This window comes from Thunnus albacares, chromosome 5 (genome assembly GCF_914725855.1).
Source record: "Thunnus albacares chromosome 5, fThuAlb1.1, whole genome shotgun sequence".
NCBI lineage: Eukaryota > Metazoa > Chordata > Actinopteri > Scombriformes > Scombridae > Thunnus > Thunnus albacares.
The window spans coordinates 15595595-15617377 of NC_058110.1; the positions used below are offsets into that span (position 1 = coordinate 15595595).

A 21783-nucleotide genomic window follows, 5' to 3' on the forward strand; every position below is an offset into this window, starting at 1 on the left:
TGTTACAGTATGTTCACTTGTATTCACTACATGTCTTGTATAATTATGATGGTATGTGTATATGATTCTGGGTTCAATAAAGATAAAGAAAACACAAAAAAGAGAAAAAAGTATAATACAGTACATAAAACACATACGTGAATTTATCTGTTAATGTTGTTTCATTATTGCCAACAAAACAAACAAACAAACAAAAACACAACAACAACTGTGGAACCAGAGGACAGAATGCACAACTTTTGCAACAACTGCCCTACAAAATCAGAAATCAATTGAATTCTTACAGCCCCAAAGTAGATCCACAGCCTGTCACATATTACACGTTGCTTAATATGGAAGCTACACTAAACACATAATTTAAATTATTAACATACAAGGACATACAGGACTATTTTTCATTGATTTATTCATAACACAAATCATTTATTTACTTTTTTCTTTGTTCAGTTGGAGAGACATTTGCACATCCAGCTGATATAATTTGGAGAACTGGATTATTTGATTTTCTACACATGAACTCCCACACTTGTCCTCAAAATACTGGGGATTATTCTGGGTTAATGGAAAAGAAGGGAGACTTTGGTGGTTTTGACCTTGTCCATCATCAGTCTTTCTGAAAGAAACAGGTAGACGATGGCTTGGCCCAAAGTACGCCTCACTGAGCTCTGCGGTTGTAAACTGTTTATTGAGAGCATGTTTACCTCCCAACAGCAAGTGAAGCAAATGTAAAAACAGGATGCAGATGAAGGACAGTCAACATTAGACCTACAATGTTGACAGGATGATTTGTTTATTTTAGCTGCACACATGTAAATCAGGCCTGAGCCTCTAAAGGTTTTGTACCATTTGACAGAATTCATGAATTACAATCAATTAAAAAGGCAACAGCAGTGTATTTTACAATCTGCAAAAGTAGCCCATACACTCACTAGAATCACTCCTCCAGGCTTAAAGCAGCAGCAAAGTGTTTAGCTAAGCCCACACTGAGAGACAGTCATGACCCATATTTAAAGTCTCTGCTACAGTAAATATTTCAGTAGCTTAAGGTATTTAAATCTTCTTGCTGTGTAATCTACAGCTACACTTCCTCTTCTGTAAAAGTCATCATTGAACAAAGACTCATACAAACGGTAGAGATCATCTGCACTCCTATGCAAAATAAAAATGGCTCTGAAAAAGCACACCGTCTTCTCCTATTCAAGTGGTCCTTGCTGGACTGACAGCTGGATATACAGCATCTAAAGTAATTTGAACGCACCATAACATTAAATCATACAGCACAAAGTCTCATTTAAACGGACAAAACATAATCTTACACTGCATTAGATATGTCAAAGTATAGAGGTGTTCTACACTATAAGCATGAAATCTCCTTCATGGCACCTGGCACAGCTTAAAACAGTTAAAAACATGGGAGTCGCAGTGCATTACTTAAATATCAGAGAATAACAGAAGCGCTCACACATAGACGCAAGACGTGCATCACCTGAAATAACACACACAGTAGAGATGCACACTTTCAAAACAGCCATGTGTAGGAGAACCACATTTTGTGAAACACTTCCCTAAGTCACATGACTTATACAAGTCCATAGTCTTATTTGCGTTCCTGTGTAGTAAACACAACCTGGCACACAGGGGTGTTATTTAAATAAAAGTCTCATTCAGCAATTATTTTCTGATCTCACAATGAATTTTCCATTGTCCGATGTTACCGTCAACCGGCACTTCAAAGGCAACATACTGTATTTAGCAATACAACCCAAAGTCTTTTTAAAATATCTTATCATCTTATCACTTTGTACAAGTACTTAAAATTAAATAAAATATAATATAATAAAATTAAAGACACTATTGCAAAGAGGCAGTTGAAATGAGAGGGGATGACATGGCCGTTGAAGGTTGTAAATCGTATGAAAGACTTGAGGTGAAACTGCTGCCCTGTCGCAGGACTGAATGGTGTCTTTGTCTTAAGTCATCACAAAGTTTATTTGCAGTTTGCTTCCTGCTGAAAAGGTAGTTTTCAAGTAGCCATTTCAACACATCAAAAACACACGTAGAATCCCACTGTTTAATGGCAGAAAGATGAGTGTGATGGATTTCCTCCACACAAGTATTTGTGTTGATGCTCTGCTCCGTGATTATCTCGCTGTCTTTGGATGCCTCTGGTTAGTCGTCGCTTCCCACAGATAGGTCAGTCAGGTGTAAACATTTGCTGAGTGTCTTTGAATGCAGTCAATAAAGTAAAATATCTGATTGCGCTTTCTTCTCTTTTAACTCCATAAGTTAATCATTTTTGGTTCAGTGTTCTTCATGGTCTGTTATCTTTGGCCAAGGAGTGCATCATCCAGTTGACCTTGGTCTTCCAGCTCTCTCGTAGAGCTTCGTTGAACTTCACCTTAAAGTTCTTCAAGGCCTCTTCCTCGGATTTTCCCAAAGCTAAAGAGTCCTGATGAAGACAAGAGAACAAACCATTGTCAACATTATCAGCATCCTCATTAGCAGCATCAGCATCAGCATTATCTTTTGCTGCGTACCTTTAGATACTGAATATCTTTGAAGGAGGTGAGCTCAGGCAGTCCTGCTGCCTTCATCATAGCGAAGAGGTTGACAAACAGCGTCCCGTTCCGACACAGGATCTTATAGGCCCGCTCACAGTACTCCCTGAACCTGACAACAATAGATGCAAAAAAATCAGTCATCAGTTATAAAAAAAATGTGGACAGAATCCCAGATCAGTGTGCTGACTGATAAACTGTACCTCTCAAACTTCTCACTGTTGTTGGTCCTTCCTTGTTGGATCACATGGACAAAGTCGTAAGTCAAGATAAAAGGCACACGCTCCCTGTTGATCCCTAGTTTCCGCTTGAAGTTGCCAAGGAAATGCCCAAAGTCAATGTGGAATAGCTGAGGGGCAAAGGTGAAAATAAAATAAAGTAGGTCCTGAATCACTGACCACAGTCACATTTCTAAAAGACTCGTGAATGACCTGTAAAGACTTCAAAATGACCACCTAGTCTGACAAAATAATCAAAAAGTTAAGTGTTACTGAGGTTATTGGCTGCTTTGAAACTGTGGAACTTTTCACAGGAAAGAACAATTGTGCTTTTAAACAGTGATAACTACTGCACCAGTGTAAAAGTTGTGTATTACAAATTATCACTCTTTCCCCACTTAATGTCTAATCGCCCCCTTGTGGTAGAATTTGGTGCCATAATGATTTCGTATGTTGTCAAATATAACATTTGGTAATCCCACCTGTCCAGTTTCCCTGATCATGATATTGTCATTGTGACGATCTCCGATGCCCAAGATGTAAGTAGCTACACAGTAGCCAGCACAAGACAGCGTGAACTCCTCTATTGCTTGATCAAGTTTGTCCCTGGTGACAAAAAAAGAAGTTCAGAGAAACAAGGAAGCAACGTGTGAGCGAGTTTTGTTTTTACAATGAATTTGCACTTCTCTCATCTTTGTCTCATAAGCTGCGCACACACACACACTAACACACACACACACACACACTATGGGACGTGAGAGGAGTTCTCAAAATATTATACAGGATTTCCTCACTGTTAAATGAAATATTCACAGAGGAGTTCCTGTCACCCATTAATGATTTACTGTCGCATCCTATTACGGTCTAGACGTGCATGAGGTTCACTGTGTTAAGCTTTTACTAATTTTCTCCGCTCCATTTCAGGCACTCCAGCATTTCAAGCTAATTACCTTTCTGTTCTGTCCTGCAGTCAGCTGGGCCCGTCTTGCCAACGTGACGTACAAAGGCTTATTCATTACACAGAATAGTTCTCTCTCCTCAAGGAGCTTTTAGAGCAGACAAGACCTTCAGACTGTCTGGGACCAAATAAAAAATCTACTCTCATTTAATGTTGCTAAAGCTGTAGTCGCCTGTGCACTTAGTCTTGGTTTGTCACCGTCTTAAAAGGCTGCAAGCCAATAAATATTTTGAAGTAAACAATTCAAACCACATACTGTACAGACATATCGAGAACATTTCTTAGAACATAAAACTTAGATGCTCCCATCATAGGTGGAATTAATATACTAATAAGACTAATATACTAACTAATATCCATACTGTCAAGAGAAACCATCTACATACTCTATACCTGCTTGTTCCAAATGAAGATACAGTGTGGCATGCTTAAATTAAGTGAAATATCAAAACTTAACTAACTCAAGCTTTTATTACTACATTAAAGTACATGAATTTAAAAAAAACAAACAAACTGTAAAAGTACCCTTACTTAAAAGCTTGTGCCTGTAATGTTTATTAATTAAAGTTCCCCTCCACTCAAAAATGTGTTTGTTGTTTTCATTCAAGCGGATGTTTGAGCTTCAGTGTGCAGAGTGATGTATGTGCAGAGTTCGACACTAGAAGGCTGTTTCTGAATTTAAGACGTACCTACGAGCATGATATGTGACATCACAACTAGTGTGGACCCAATCGTGATCCAGTGTGCAACGTACACAAGTTTAATGTGTAAACTTTTTTCATGGAAAAACAACATCAGGCACAAATTATTATTCCAAGCAGAGTATTTTCATATATTTTAAAACATATCTTGAGGGGATCTTTAACATATTATTAACATATCTGAATATCTATAGTTGTCACACTAATCTTAGTTGAAAATACTGTTCAAAACAGAGCCAGTGCACTGGAAGTAACATGTTTCATACCTTTGTTTCAATTCTGCACAATGTAAAAAAAACTGAAAGTGCTACTGTTGCTGCACTTTTCTGGTTGTTTCCTCACACATCTTGTTATATACTGGGACACATCATTAGGGATGTGGTTATATTATTATATTAATATACTTCACCATTTTGTTACAGGAAATTACACAACTTGCTTGTAAATTTCCAATTTAAAAACCTAACAGCAAGCACAAAATGTTTGAGATGTTGTGGTAGAGATGCAACAGTAGATGACACGGGGGGTTGGGGTGGGGGCGAAGGTCCCTGGCTAAATTCTTCATGCTGGCCTTCTTAAAGTCCCACTCCACTCAAAAATGTGTTTTTTTTTCTTGTTCCTTCAGTTGCATGTTTAAGCTTCACTGTGCAGAATGATGTATGTGCAGAGTTTGACACTAGAAGACTGTGTTTTTCTGTGTTTATCTGAAGAAGAGGGAAACTTTCTTTGTGCTCTCCTTGAATCTGAGTTCAAGGTGTGTATCTACAAGCATGATCTGTGACATCACAGCTAGTTTGGAACCAACCGAGGGCCAGTATACAAGTAACACAAGAAACTTGAAACTTCCAGTGCACTTACACTGAGAGTAGACTCCCCAGTGAAGTAGGAAACATCTTGTGTACATCAGTTAAACTTTTGAAATGAAAAATATTTGCATATTCATAGATTATTAATTTATTTAAAGAGGAAGAAGGAGGACATGCCATTTGTCTTGTGGAAAAAACATGTCAGACACAATTTATTATTCTAAGCAGCGGATTTTTATATGTCCTAAAACATGTCTGGAGGGGATCTTTAAGCATACTTTGATTCTACATTTTTCCAGGGTGAACACACTACATACTAACAAAACATGGCTAGAACTAGTGCAACTTATGCAACTGGGACACAGCTCATGATAGAGCGGGCCTGGGGATCCCCCACAGTAAAAGCTGGGGGAAGTTACTGGGGTGAAGGCAGTATGAGCGGCTTTGCTCTGCACTGTTGCCACCCTGATCACGATAAACAATGCAAAAATGGATGGACAGGATTAAATTCTGTGGCTTTGAATACTTGGGTGTACCAATAATAGACCCTGAGGTGCGTTCTTGGAGTAGAAGAGGTTCATAACTTCCAGAGAGATTAAAACAGTAGAAGATTACATTTTCAGGCTTCCCAGAATAACCAGCGTGTGGCAAGTAGTTCATTTTACTCACTCTGGATTCTTAGATTTGAGCCAGTTGAGCAAGGCGTCCTTGTTGAAGGCAGCAGTTGCAGCACTGTTGCTGCTGTTGCGTTGGATATTGGCGATGGTGTCAGAGTTCTTCACTACCTCGATGAGCCCCGTCTTGTGCCCAGTGGACAAGCAGCCATATGGGATCATCCTGTGAGGCAAAATCAACAGTATTAGGTTGGTTTTCCAGAAGATATTGTGCAAAAGTGTCAACACCTGCTGTAGACAGCAGCTCATACCTAAGATCCAGGCCTTCTTTCTTCCATAAATTCTCCATGAGCTGGATCATCTGGAGGGTCAACATGTCTTGTCGAAGATCTGGAGGTGATGAGTGAAAGAGAGGTGAGAAAAAAATCTTTGATTCCACTGTCACAAATGAATTTCATGAATGAATTTCATGCTAATTTTTACCCTCATACTTGTAACCTCCCTCTTATAAATTTAGGGGATATCCCTTTCCAAACCTGGTGGATATGTTTATCTAGCTACTGTATGTTAATGTGCACAGTATGTGTGTGGCTGTGTTCAGATTTTCTTGTATCTCACCATCTCCGTTCTTGAAAATGATGCCCACCATGTCTCCTTGGGCTGAGGGGTTCTTGTACAGCAGCCATAGCGGCTTCATCTTGGAATCCATAAATCTGCACTTCTCTGCACTGCAACAGAAAATACTCATTATGAGCACATGATCAACCTAACAGTGTGCCAGGTTTATAGACTAAAGACAAAATGCACTTGAAAGTTCAGAAAATGTGATGGTAATGTCAGTCTGTCGACCGCCTCAGAGCAACTAGCATGGCTGTTTTAGTTTTCGACCAGGTGACATTTTGCTTATTGACTTGCTAAACATCTATGAATCAATGACTGTTGTCCCTTGTGGGCTTCTGTAGGGAATGGGGCAATTTTTTACAGGGCTAACCAAGCAGCAACCTCTGAGGCTGAAAAATGAAGCCAACGCGAAAGTGCCAAAAACTGCAGTTCCTCGAATGGCCACTTGAGGTTGGCTTCAAAAGTGAGTCAATCCCTATAGACCCCCATGTTAAAATGCACAACTTAACAGCAGAAATAAACATGTTTACAGCCTGGTACAAAAAACAGTTTTGGTCTCTATAGCTAATTTTCCCATTCATGACAACTGTATGAGGGGTGAATTTTTATATAACTTACCCGTTTAAATTTTATTAAGGCTTAAAGTAATGCACAATTAAGGGCATGGCCAATTTGACTGACAGGTGGGTGCTGTCACAGGCAAGTCGCTACCACGGCGACAACGTTGGTTAGGCAACTAAAAGATCCTCTAAGGAGTCAGTTTTTTCCAGTAAGTAACGTTACTTTTTTTTTTTCATTCAAGCCTGTTTTCGCTAGCGAAAATTAGCATTAGTATTATTACAGTTAACCATAGACTGCCAATTCACTATCCTAACCAAGCTAGCAGCCAGCGTTAGGGTCAGTTCCACCCTTTTGTCCAAATACGGTCACTTCTGGCTCCAAAAATCCATGAGGGCGACGGTCAAAATGCAAACTCAAGGCTTCAAAACAGGAGTCCACAAACCAATGGGCGACATCACAGTGGCTACGTCCATTATTTTTATTAATTTTTTAAATCATCAGATTTACAACACTCAGAAGTAAGTGTAAAATGGTGTATAGTATATTTATTTATTTTTTATTTATTTAAAAATAAAAAAGACTTCAGTGGTACTGTACTCATTAAAGGTTAATACGACAAAATGCTATGAATATAATATTTTGTATTTCAGAAAGGGACCAAAAATACCCCTGAAAATCCCAATAAGCAGGTAAACAATGCAATTTGACAAAAAAGATTATGCTGCAGTTAGTGTGTGTGTGTGTGTGTGTGTGTGTGTGTGTGTGTCTGTGTGTGTGGTGAGTGTCTGGCACTAACCAGATGTCATTGAGGATGATGTTGGGGTTAAGTGGTGACTGCAGGTCTGACAGGGTCTCAAGGTAGGACCCCTGTCTGATACAAAGCTTCAGGTCCTCCACTGTCGTCCTTTGGGAGCCCGACTTGACTAAGTCACTCAGGGACTTCATCTTGGTCAGAGCGTCGTGCTGTGTAGGAGAAGTAAGTAAGGCAGAGGCTGAAATTTAGTACAAAACAAATACACACATCTCAGAGCTTGAAGTCAGTGTATATAAGTGAGTGATTACCTGTTTGAGTAAGAGCCTAATGTGGTGGATGTTTCCCCTGCAGTAGGCCTCAAGAATCAGGCCAAAACGCAAACTTACAGATGCCACATGCATCTCTGACCTAAAATAAAGTATATTATTATTTTTATTGTTGTAGTATATAATAAAGAAATTCTCTAGTCAGAGAAGAAGAGGCTGCAGACGCACACAATCTTGTGTTTTCTGCTGTATTCATCCGTCTCACCTGAGATGCCAAAACAGAAAGTGTCCTATTCTCATGTTGGATAAAGCCCTCTCTAGAAGGAAAGTGGTGAGGTCACATTCTAGGTAGGACTCGTACTTCAGGACCTGGACCAGCTGGATTAAATACTGTAGCAGTTCATCATCACTGAGCAAAGAAAATGTTCCACAAATGATTATGCAGTTGAAACTCAAAAACACAAAATGTCTGATGCTTGGATCTAAGCAAAAGCATGAACATAAATATGAGTGTACCTGAGCTTCCTGAGGCATCTGATAGTGAAAGAACGAACTGCTGGGTCAGGAAAACTGTAGTCTAAGAGCTCCAAGGCATGGATGGCAGGGAGCTCTGGCCAGTTCCTTAGTAAACTCACCATCTGAAGAGAGTCAAATGATTATTTTGTACAGAGATGGCAAAAAACTAAAACTGATGTTAAATATGATAGGACTAAGTTGTTATTGAATGTTTTATTGTATTTTCAAGACCTTTACCAATTGGATTTTAAAATCTATCAGCTGATAGTGGCTGGTCAAAGGACCACTAAATTGTGAGCAATTACCCCTGACAAATAAAATATTACAATATGTGAAATTACTAATAAACAAGTTGGTTATGCAATAACTCAGTTTGAAATCTATTGAGAAATTCTCAAAAGTTGTTATGTAGACGTGCTTAACTTTACATGACCCAGACAGGAAAAGAAAAAAGGAAAGAGCTAGACTTATTGGCTTGATCCTAGCAGAGAAATTCTTTAATTGCTTTCCCCTCCAAAACTCTTCATCCATACCTGAACTACGTCGTCAACCTTATTCCACTTGGTGATGAGGAGCAGCTTGGACAGACTTTCAGGATAAAAGTTGCGGACTACAACACGGTGTTTCCACAAAAGCTCCTTCTCGTCCTCAAAAAACTCTGTGTAGTTTTTGTTGTCCATTATTTCTTTTAGCTTCATGTGCTACAGAGAGCAAAACAACCAAACAACATATTTATAAAAAAAATGTGGTCAGCAAGAAACACCTTCCATTTTTTAATGTACTTTAGAGTTGTAAAATTTTTGATGTGGAGAGTCTTACCTCTTCTTTAGTTGTAACACCTGCCTCGCCATTTTTCTCCTTATCACTGAACTGAAAAAGATGATGATTATAATACAACTCAAAATTTCAGTAAGTCCTCAAATATAGCCTTTTGGGAATGAGTACCTTTTCGAGTGGAGGGTAATAGAGAGGATGTGGCCTGATGTTTGGGAAGGAAATGAGAAGCTCAGCAGAGCTGTCAACATTGGGGTTCTTCTCGACGGTTCCCATTGGGTTCAACAGGTCGCTTTTGTCATCTGTGATAAAAATGTAATTTGTGAAATGTGCCATTTGGCAGAAGCTTTTATCCACTTGCTGAGTATATTTTCTACTTTAAACAACTCTAATTCTGAAAGTTAAACTTCATGCTCTTCCAAACCACAGAGAAAGATAACATCATTTTATGCTACAGTCACACTACTGAATAAACATGTAGCCCTGCTTCACAGCCAAGTTGTTGACACCAGTAAACAACAGTCACTTCCATATCTTAAAAAGGCTACATTGTGCATCAACAAGTGCATAATGTGTGAATATGTGCGGTTTTGATAGCACTACGTTGGGTATTTCAGCCCTCACTGTGTTCTGCCATGCGTTGCGGAGGAGGCTGTGAACATGTGGGGTGTTTATGAAGCATAAATACGAGAAGAAACAAGGCTGAACGTACCAGGAACAGATGGCCATGTGGACAAGGAGAAGTCCCCGGTCTTCAGCTGGTCCTTGTAGTCGAACACCATGGTGTTCACCCAGGCAATTGGACAATCCTGAGAGAACAGAGAGAGAGGCAGCGAGGATGAAGACCATATGCAAACAGTAAAATCATGCACAGTGGTGGTATCTTTGACACTGAAAGAAAAAAGAAAGAAAAAGACAGTACTGCAGCTTTCTCTCGCCATCATTTTCAGTCGAAATTAAATTAAGGATTGCTCAGTTACACTGAAATCAGTGTATCATCAGGGGGATACAAAATGAGATCTCTATATCTATTTCAACATCTAGATGCTCATTTTAAGGTCTTTTTGTGTCAAAAAGTTAAAATATGGTCAACATCCAAAAGATATATACAGTATATATAAAAAACAATTGGTTTCTTTGGCATCTACTGCCTTTATTTGACAGTTGAAAATGCAGAGAAACAAGAAAATGGGTAAAGAGGGTATGATATACAACAAAGGGCTTTGCGGTTCTATGGTGTGTGTCTTCACCAGCAGGCTACTGGGGCTCCCCTCAAAAGATATATTTAAGATTCTTTAAAGAAGAAACCTTTTTCATCAATAAATCCAAAATGCACTGAATTATTAAATCTCTCTTGTACAACATCTGCTTTAATCGAGATGTTCATTTGAATTCAAATCAAGTAGAGTAAAGGAAACTTTAATATTTTAATGATACAGTTTAAAGCATGTTCATAGCAACTTTTACTTTATAATTCATTGTGTTAAATAATAAACAGTGTAGCAAAGGATTTTGCAGCTTCTTTAAAATATATAAATGAGATAGATGTCATATTCATAAGGTCTCAAGTGTTATGGTTAAAGTTGGCATGTAAAGCAACAAAAGAGGAATACAATGGAAATGAAGTCCAGGTAGTTATCAGTTAAAATATCACTTGACCATCTAATGTGTTCAACATGAAACAAACACTTTCAGGCTGAATGAGCACAACTAAAAAAAGAAAAGAGGCAAAACACATAAACAAGAACGGCCAAAATAGCTCAACTTCCGTCAGTCCTTCTGGCGTCTGGCTAGAGGACTTCTCTTCCGGGCAAAAGAAGAGAGAAGTGGCTGAGAAAGCAGAAGTGGGTGGAAATCCCACTTAGATGTAACAGTTGATGCAGATCTTTGGACAGAATTGTGCCAAAAAACGTTTGTCAGCCACCGTTAGTTCTAGATACAGACTGATTCATTATAACTTTCTTCATCAACTCTATTTCACAACACAGGGATGACATAAATACGAACCTGAGTTATCAAGCATGAGTTTTAAATGTGGTACAGAGGAGGGCTCTCGTATGCATCGTACCTGGTCGTGTATGAAACTGAATAACTTCTGGTACGACTTCTGTGACATTATGACAAAACTTTACCTTCCCATTGCATCTGTAGATTTGCTTACTGGGGAATCTTACAACCATTAGTGTTTTTAGAAATAGCTTTATGCATTGCCAGGAGGTGTATAGCAATGACATGGAAACCTGATTCCCATCTCCTCATTGCTAGATGGTTTTGAATAGTTGCATTCCACTCGAAAATTTCACCTATACTCGCAGAAATTAATAAAACACCTTTCTAATGATTTGGCAACCCTGTGACCTATATGGACACCTTGCCAATGCCTGTATCAGATTTTATGTAAATTGTTATCAGAATCGATTAGTCATCTGAGTAAGCCAGGATAGTTTACATTGTCTCTTGTTCTTTTATGTTGTATTTATTTATATATTAATTTAATTTCTCTTTTCTTTCTTTTTCAATTTTAACTGACTACTACCTACTCCTTTTGAGTAAGGTCCTCTTTGAGTTTGTAAATGTGTGGGACAGGAAGGAGATATGGAGCCATGTTTGTGTGAGTTTATTTTGTACGTCTTGTTGAATCTAAAATTTGAATACAAAATATTCCAAAAAAAAAAAAGAAAGAAAAAAGCAGAAGTGGCCTTAATGCCCATAAACACACCTGGGGACCATGTTTGTGACGTCCGCCATATCATGGTGACTGCAGCGGCTGCAGCGCTTTAAAACAAAACAGGTTGAGACCACAGACGCAGAAAAAAGGGGAATTCGTTGTTGCTGATTGTACTTCTCAGTGTGCAGAGAGAGGATTTTTCCAATGCAATGTCACACCGAAGGACTTCTGCTGTTGGAGTTTCGTGCATGACACAGCTTTTTAAAATAATTATGAAGCGAGAACGGTAAAACTTTAAACTGAACGTCCCTCTGTTGTTGTATTATTAGTGTTAGTCACAGTGACGTAACGTGACATTCATTTTTAAATTCATGCATGTAATTAGGTCTGCGACTAATAATCATTTCTATTATTGATTCATTATTTTCTCCATTAATCCTATTCTATACGATGTCAAAAAACCATGAAGAATGTCCTTTGCAATTGCAGAATGCAATTTTACAGAGGCCACATTGATGTTTTGAAAGCAGTAAGAAATTTTTTTTTTAAAATGATATAAAACAGAGAAAAAAAAACCCAAAGCAATTTGATGTTTTTTGGCATTTTTGCTTGAAAAATGACGATTCATTGATGATCACAAACAGCTGCCGATTCATTTTCTCTTGCATGACTAATCGATAATGCGGTTAGGAAGCGAAACTCACAAAGAACAACTGGTACAGACAAGTGAGGTAAAAATGAGTTTAAAACATGTTTCTTCTGTAGACAGAACCACAGCAGTAATAGCAGTAGTAGTAGTGTTAAAGTGCATATTGTACAAAGATCTGTATATCAGATAATTTTGGAAAGGTTCTGCAGCTGTGGTCTGCTAGTATCATCATCTGGGCTCGTGTTATCTGCTAATACACAATAACCAGCCCCTGCTACATATATTAGTCACAACTCTTAGACAAGCAAATGTGAGGGATGCTTACTAAATATGTATATGTATTTATGTGCATCTATTTTTTAGATTTTCTATTTATGTGAAATATTCAGTATTTGCCACAAAAATCAAATAAAATAAAATAAAATAAAATAAAATAAAATATACATATATATATATATATATATATACATATATATATATGTATATATATATATATATATATATATATATATATATATTCTAGATAAAGGCCTCTTGATAAAAAGCCAAACTTGAGAAAGAATATAAAAAACAGAAAATGGCTCTGCACTGTTGTTAAGCCTCTCCTCTGAACTACCCCCAGTAAAGTCCTTAAAGATGAGGAGTAATTTAAAATGCTCAGTGAGTGGGAGTGATGTTACTACGTAGGAGGACTGTGAAGATGAATTTAGAATTCCTTGAAAATGTTTGCCAATTCCTTCCTTCCTTGGAGTGATGTGCAGATAAAAGAGCTGAAGCGGATGAAATGTTAACCGCAGCCTTGCCACTGAACACACTTGCACAACCAGACACAGCAGCAAAACACACCCACACAGCACACTGACTACGCGCGCACTATATACTAGAGAGGAAACAGATCTGTTTGTGCTTGCTAACAAATTCACACCCACCAGACATTCAACACAAGTTGTACTAAAGGCCCCCAAAAACGGCACGAGTTTCTGACAGACTCACCGCTTTCTTATTCTTCTTTTTGGTTCCACGGGGTTTTTTAGCTTTCTCAATGACAGCGTAAAGCGCAAAACACAGGCGGCTCATGCGAGGCAGGTCAGCCACATGTATATCAAACTCCAGCCTCTGATCCCACAGCGGCTCAGAGCACACCGTCAGCTCGGAGCTCGTCACCACCTTACAGAGCAGTTCGCTGCCATGGAACAGACCGGCCTGCACCACAAGCTGCAAGGGAGAAACACACACATAAACAGCAGTGATTAGATGAAGGCATGACATGTGGTTTGGAAGCTGACGACTTTAGCACTTGTGTGAAGGAGATTGATTGTGGAAGATTTACAGACTTCGCTAGATGATTCAGAGCTTCCTGTGTCACTGAGTCAAAGGGTCTACACATTCATAAACAGGTTGAGATGCCCGTCAAAAATGATAAACAACCACAAGAGTCAAAATTCAATATTGTACCACCATTAAGGTCCTGCCCTTTGCCAAATCAAGATAGCCTAGAGTCCATATTTACAAAATATGTGAGTGGCTATTCTCCCCCAGGGTGTGTTTTTACTGATATCTGCCTGCCAGCTGTAGACATGACTAATAATTATATGGCAGAACAAATTTGCCATGAGTCATGATGTGCAGCCGGAAGAGCTCTTACACTTAATAAACCATCTAAACAGTAACATAGTTATTTATGAAACTGATTCACAAAGACACACACAGACAAACATTAACAAGAGTTCCCCCCTACTTGAGTCGTCTTGTTGTTTGACAGATTGGGTGAAAACTGACATTGCAAACAAAAATACAAGACATGGAAATAGTGAATAGGCAGTATGACTGGATATTTTCTCACATGCTTCTGCCAGTCATTTACAAGGAAATATGTCAATTTGAATACATTTCAAGATAGGTCAAAGCCTATCTGCCTGCAATAGTAACATGCATGCATCGCCTTGAAAAAAAAGAAGTGCAATGAAAGCGAGAGAGGGAGAGACGGTATGAAGTCTGTCTTTTTTCTTAGAATCTAGGGCTCAGAATGAGACATAAAAACCAGATAGGCCCTCCCCACTTCCTGTTTTCAAGCTCTAACCAACCGCCTTGATGAATTATGGGAAACGTGTGGTGGACCATGTGACCCCCCCTGTCATTTACATGTCAAACCCGCTGTTCCTACAACTGAAATTGAGATATTGGTAAACAAGTAAATGCCACATTTCATTGAGCAGAAAAGTGACAGAAAACCCACGCAAAACCGCACCAACCTTCATCCCTTCGTCTGCATTGACTCGGCTGCCCTGTATCAGGTGAATGTGGAAATTCTCATTGATGGACCACAAAGAGGAGGTATTCTGCTGTATGAGGGAGTCAGAGGAGAGGAGAGGAGGATTTAATTTTTGCCATCAGATTCCTTACAATAAAACTGCATTCATGGCATTCACTGAAGTCTGAAGTCATGGAACTGTTGCTACAGTTTCCTGTTTAGCAATATGTCAGAGGATAGAAACACAACAATGTAGACTTTCAAAAGAAAGTGAAAAAAGGGGAACAAACTTTTGAAACTGACAAAAAAAAAACATGTCCTGCTCATATTTCTTCTTTTTGAAGTGTGAATCACTTTGGATACAAGTTTAAAATAGCTTTCATTCTCCCATTACAACTCCAAGGCGAGTAGTACACTCTATTTTCAGCCACAGCAAATGCAAGCAAAGCTGTCGAGCGTTAATTATCTACATTGTGTTGCACAGCGTGTTTCAAATGTGCCAAAGTCCGCAAGTCTGGTTGAGGAACAACTGTGATGAGAACAGAGAGAAAGAAGGAGAGAAAGAGAGAATGAATGCTGCTGTTAATGAAAGACGACATCCGTCCGCTGACCTCTTACCTTTTTCACTGGCAGTGGAGGAGGTCTGGACAAGGAGCGACTCTTGTATATCTGGCTGCACATCCTGCCCTGCTCCTCCTGATATTTGTTGATGGTGGCGTGATGCACCATGGTTAGTTGAGGATTCTGGCCATTTCTCAAACATGAGAAAATGTACTGGGGAGATAGACAAACAGGAGGGGACAGAAGAAGAAGGGATTTTTTTTTTGTTTACTGGTGCAGCCATCAGTCAGTTCACCCACAGATACTTCCCAGTGTTCTGATAGCGCTGGTTAACTCCTGGAGGCTGTTCATTTGCTGTAGGTTAATGCAGCCAAAATCTTATTATGCGTGGATGGATGCAGTTCCTTTCTGCGGGGCTGCTAGAGAGATATGAGTCACCCCTGCGGGTAGCTGGAGTTTCAAAATCAACACTGGAGTCTCCTGCCACCAAAACCTTGAGTCACCCTACTCCTGATCTGACAATCACTTCAGCTATTGTGGACGACCTGCACAGGACGAGGGGCTCACAGGCAGCATGCAGACAAACAGCACAGGACAGAAAATCATCCACATCCACTGAGAAAATAACAGCTTCAGTGCCCATAAAAAGTGTTTGCTTTTGTCATTTTGCAACAATGTCAGTGACAAACAAATCAACAAATGTATCAGAATCAAGTACAATTCATTGATTTGAGGTTTTAACAGTTTCCATTCATAACTGACTGCATAAAAATGTACCCGCTTACTATGACACACCTAAACTTACCACGACACACCTAAACTTACTATGACACACCTAAACTTACTATGACACACCTAAACTCACCACGACACACCTAAACTTACCACGATACACCTAAACTTACCACGATACACATAAACTTACCACGATACACCTAAACTTACTACGACACACCTAAATCATCAAGTGACTTAAGGGTTAAATAAACCTGCATCTGGAAGATTCGATCACTGTTTTTTCTCTTTTCTGGCAAAAACTACACAATGAAGTCAAGGTGGAAGGATACGAGGAAGACATATATATATATATATATATATTTATGTATATATTCCTCAGAGCAGGTAGCCATATATATCCAAGTTATATAGAGGTCACCCAGTGGCTTTGCAAGTTACAGCTTTGTGTCACAAAGAAAGTGACTGTTGGAAAAAACTGTTTGACTGGAGGTATCTTGATGCCTCTGAACCACAGTTTCAACCAAAATTTTGCTTTGCTTAACCAAAATGCCACACACGTGCTGTTGTGGCAGCGTTGAGTTGTAGGGATGCATCAAGACTGGAAGACTTTTGAGGGTGGTGTGTTAAATGAACGCAGCAAAATACAAAAATATCATGGAGGGAAACCTGCTTCAGTCTGAAGAGGAACTCTAGATTAGGAGACCATTTATTCTCCAGCGAGACAACAACACCAAACCTAAAGTCAAAACCACACTTTAAAAAACGCTTCAAAACAACAATGTTCAAATCCAAACTTGGTGGTGGACCTGAAACTTTCTCTTTATTCATTTGTGTCATGAAACTAGAGCACGTTTCAGCAGTAAGGCAGAGACGAATGGGGCCAGATTGAAGTGTCCAATTGTGCAAAGCGGACACAGACCTATTATCTTTATTGTTTCAAGGCAGTAATTCTGCCAAAAAGGGTGAAAACTTACACAGTCAGTATGCTTTTGTTTTATAAGTGCACTAATTGAAGGACTGTTTTCAAAGTGACATTGCTGGTCAAAAAAGCCACTTAACTCCACTATGATTTACGGTCAAAAAGTAAAAATTTCTGAGGTAAGTGTATGAATACGTGATATGCTGTATTGCCACACAGAGCAGCTGAGCTCAAACAGTCTGTTACTGCCTTCACTCACTTTGAACTGGCACAGTGGGTGTTTCCCATAGATGAACTCCAACCTCCCGTTGACCTGTAAGGTGTAGTCCTCAGGCTCCTGACGCACTGAGCGGAAGACGGTGGCCTTCTTCTTCAGGGCGCTCCTCATCAGAGTTATTGGTGGGTCCTGAGGGTCCTGCTGCAGCATGAAGCTTTCCTGTCAGAGCAACAGACAAATTTCGAATAAATACGCCAGCTTTACAGAAAACCATAGGCCTACAAGGTGTAGCTTTCATGTCTGTGGATTTTGCGCCTGAGTGATATTTTGAAGGTTTGCAAGGTGGTGTTTGTGGTGTAGGAGGGGGATTTCCAAAGATGTTCACATTTACTTAAAATCTTCCTCCACAGTTTGTCGACAAAAGGATTAAACCACAGTTTTTCCAATCAAAGCTGTTGTGCTCTTTGTGGGGTTCCCTACTGCGTCCCGTCATACTATAACATTACATTTCACTCGTCTTAACAACCGCTGAACATATGACTCATAGAAAACTACAACAGCAGATAAACTCACATCGCAAGCCTCGAACTTGACATTGACAAATATCTTCTTGGTGTTTTTTGACTTGACGCTCCCACGCTCCGGCGGAGAGCAACATGGCTCCAGGTCACACGGGAAGCTGTACTCCATCCATTGCTGCCATGGCAACGTCAGCCGCTCCTGAGCCTTCTCTTCGCAAAACGCACGCATCTTAGTCCGAAACTCGTGCACCTCATGGTTCTTCTGGACCTCAAACTCGTGCAGACCTGAAAAATCATAATAAAAGAGCCAAAGAGCATAAGTCTTGTACGGTAAGAGAAACAGTTAACACACTTTGAAATATTTTCTTACACAAACATTCACTCTGAATGTGTTTTGGAGTCACCTCTTTTCCGTTTGGCTTTCTAACTTTGCTAGCAGTAGCCTAGCCTGGTTCCAGACCCCTAAATTTTCCAGCAATTTGGTCATGCTGTGTTCATGTCATACCGTTCAGACTCCACTTGTGACTACGAGTCTGAGAGATAGCAGATTTCCTGACAGCTAACATTACGATAACTTCCTATAGGCAAAGACACCATTGCTTTCATAAAATCTGCTATTAACTAATATTTAGTAGACTCAGCTAATTAAAAAATGAGTTATAAATTGTTTTTTTTTTAAATCTGGTTTCACATTTTACAAAAAATTAACCCTATAAATTTGCTCATTTAGGCTATTTAAGCCTATCAGAAGGCTAGTGGGCGTAACCATGTTGGAATAATGCGTAAACACCGTCGTATTCCTGTTGAGACGACACTGATGTAGGTTGTCGCTGAAAACAACTCTTATTTCAGCATATTTCTTTAACTGACATGAAAAAACATGAGCGCTGGCAGCTCCCACTGCAGCCTCTGTCTCAGCTGAAAATGACATTGACGGGGCAAACACATGTCACAAAATGGCAACGTGATTATCTGATCATGACACTGACATGTCATTTTGTGTCACGTTCCTGCATTTTGCTATCTTCGGCTTGTTTCAGTGATTCAGCATCTTTTTTTTTCTTCAAATGATTGACAGACTGCTTATGTTACGTTGTTATAAATGTTATTTCTAACTAGACCACAATACCACCAACCACCAAAACCATGTGGCAGCTCAGCTCTTCAAGCTCTGACGAGGAAATACGTTGCTGACCTTTGCCAATTAACTGGCCGATTTGTGAGTTGGTGAGTTTCTCCACACGGTCGCCCTCCCTCGCCACCAGTCTCAAAACACACATGAAGGGCCGCACGTCGCTTATACGCCTCGATTCCTCCTCCAGTTCCTCCCTCTCTGCTGTGTTGTTGATGCAAGTGAAGACGTAGGCGTCGGGATCACCCAACGCACTGAACAGGACCTCGCCTCTGGCACTTTTCCAAACCATCTGAAACAGGGTGTGTGTGGGAACATATACACATAAAACATATTTGCCAACGCTCTGATTCTATAATTAACTCAGCCTAATGAGCTAAAATCATAACCAATTATGCAAAAAAAAAAATTTTTTTTTCTAAAATTCCCTGTGAATTACCCAAACTGAAAAGACATTTAATCTCTTAATCATCTTAACCGATTCCAAGAGTATCATTACTTAACACAGCTAAATCAAACAGCCTGAAGTGGCAGAACTGTTGGCATAGAAACCGACACACTCACATTTAACAGCAGATCTGTTTGAGCAGAGGGCTGGCTGTGTGTACTGAGGAGGAGATCGGCAAGCTCCTTCTCTCACAGTTGCATCAAAACTTCAAGATGAATCAAGAGCATTGTTTGGACTGTGTGATGTTTTAATTAGTTTAATGTCTGAGTGAATGAGTGAAATATTAATTCAGCCAATTTGTTTAAAAGCATATTGAGTAAATATTGTAAATAACGACAGCGGTTTTGCAACTGCGGTCATGAGAGCTGCGGCGCTGTGCTGCATTCAATCAATTATAATCTATTAGAGATACAGTGTTATCTTGTAGTAGATAAATATGTGGGGGGGGGGAGAGATACTCCATCAAGGTTTTTTTTTTTCTGATCTTGCTGATGATTAAATGGCTATTATGTGAGCGGACGTACCCTTTTGATGCTTGTGATGGTGTCATTATGAGACACAGGGAATTTGAGGAAGATCCCAGTGGGCAGCAGGAAGTCCATCATGATCTGCTGGTTCCCCTCCCACTCCCAGTCCTCCTGCATCCCATACTTCCCCGGGGGCATGGTGACGGCCTCTCATTTACCGTCAGCTCCTCTGCTGCTCACTGGAACACAAGCCAGCCGGCCACACAGGGGAAACGCACACACACACACACACACACACACACACACACACACACACACACACACACACACACACACACACACACACACACACACACAGCAGGGTTAATATGTCCACTATTAACTTGTGCAGTGTGCCTGTTTGTTGTTTGCTCCTAAAACCCCTTAATATGTTTACAGGACCGTCCACTAGAAGCAGAAAGCACACGCATAATCTGCAGGACATGAATGAATGACATAGGCTAAACAGTCGCCTGCAGTTGCTCGATATTTTTTATCTATCTCCTGAACGCAGATTAATTCGTATATATAAGAATATGTATCAATACAAAATATTGAATGGTAAACCGGGGGCAATGTTATTGAGATTTTTGCTGCTTTTACGGTGCTGAGCAGTTTAAAATTTGCAGTTTGATGCCTTTGGTTTGTCTGCATCTTAACAGACTGCATGTTTTGCCAGAACAAGTGCAACCATTTCAAAGGGGTCATACTAGGTGAAGACACACTACAAAGAAACTTCAAATGACTGAATTTTCCACACTACAAAAAATACACAGCATTTAGCAACGGATTCAGACAATAGAGAAAGATAAACTGATTTTCGTGTACATTCCAAGAGTTTGTCATAAAGTAACACAACACTACTGATTTTGGTAAGTGGGAACTAACTTACTGTAAGGCTGCGTATGTGTATGAGCTGTCGCTAAATGTCAGATTGGCTGATATGCGCCTCTAGATAAATTCATATTTAAAATACCTACAGTGTGGATGTTTCGAGGAATTATATTTGAAATCAGCAAGAGAAAACATACAATCCGGTGTGATGTAAAAGGAGAAAGAGCGGTGTTAGTAAAACTTATCATGGTGAAAACCTTGCCAACCTGTTAGCGGAGACACCTGCCTGGATGTCAGCTCTACACGCCGGTCATCTCTTCATGGTTCGGTTACGGCGAAGATGGAGGCTGTAACGTCACGGTGACATTTCTTGCTCCCGACGGTTGAAAAGGTTTGCGGGGTCCAGGGATCCGTCAAAAGCGGGGTGATGAGATGTGATGCGTCGTAAATCCAGCTCAATACGCACAAAGCGCCTGCACGGCTCATGTGAAGTGAAGCGTGTCCGTCTCCCCGGCAGTATGACTGACAATCAGTATGACGGGGATGCTGCGCTGACCCGGTGTAAGCGGCTGCGCTCTGCTTCACTGCTCCTCCAGCTGCCAGTGGCCAGCCAAGGGACCGTCCAACAAAAATAAGTGTCTGCTTTAACGCCCTGCCCCCACGCAAACTTGCATATAGATTTATAGATATATATATTAAGAGTATATTAATATAATCATTTTATCATGATTATGAAAAAAATGTGTTCTTATTTTTTTCCTTTATTTTTTTACGATTTATATTTTATACAGACTAAACCACTAGTAACAAACAAACAAACAAAAAAACTATTTACAAAAGACAAAGAAAATAAAATGACTTAAATGTATCTTAAATGTATTTAAAAGAATAAATAAATAAATACATAAATACATAAAGAAAGAAAGAAAACGCCAAAACAGCCCCTCTAGTAGTACGCAGTGTGCCAGGTTCTCAAATTTTTTCACGTTAAG

At 39.7% G+C, this 21783-nt stretch overlaps 1 protein-coding gene across 3 annotated transcripts; it reads right to left on the reverse strand.

Annotated features, from left to right (window-relative positions):
- Positions 1-125: 125 nt before the first annotated feature.
- pik3cd (phosphatidylinositol-4,5-bisphosphate 3-kinase, catalytic subunit delta) lies at positions 126-21418 on the reverse strand. Of its 3 annotated transcripts, none has more exons than XM_044351843.1 (23): positions 21058-21418; positions 19976-20157; positions 19067-19295; positions 17924-18156; positions 17393-17569; positions 15534-15689; positions 14917-15003; positions 13658-13879; positions 10060-10156; positions 9519-9649; positions 9393-9443; positions 9107-9274; positions 8574-8695; positions 8323-8466; positions 8100-8199; positions 7834-8000; positions 6474-6583; positions 6167-6245; positions 5911-6078; positions 3259-3382; positions 2762-2907; positions 2538-2670; positions 126-2449 (listed from the first exon to the last, which is right to left on the reverse strand). In XM_044351843.1, exons 2-23 carry the CDS (start codon positions 20114-20116, stop codon positions 2312-2314), a joined length of 3123 nt encoding a protein of 1040 aa, XP_044207778.1. In that variant the 5' UTR covers positions 20117-20157; positions 21058-21418; the 3' UTR covers positions 126-2311. The 3 variants fall into 3 exon arrangements, with proteins under 3 accessions (XP_044207778.1, XP_044207777.1, XP_044207779.1); XM_044351842.1 differs by having other exon boundaries at positions 14917-15006; positions 21058-21417; XM_044351844.1 differs by lacking the exons at positions 19067-19295; positions 19976-20157; positions 21058-21418 and adding an exon at positions 18276-18339 and having other exon boundaries at positions 14917-15006.
- Between the last annotated feature and the right edge of the window lie 365 nt (positions 21419-21783).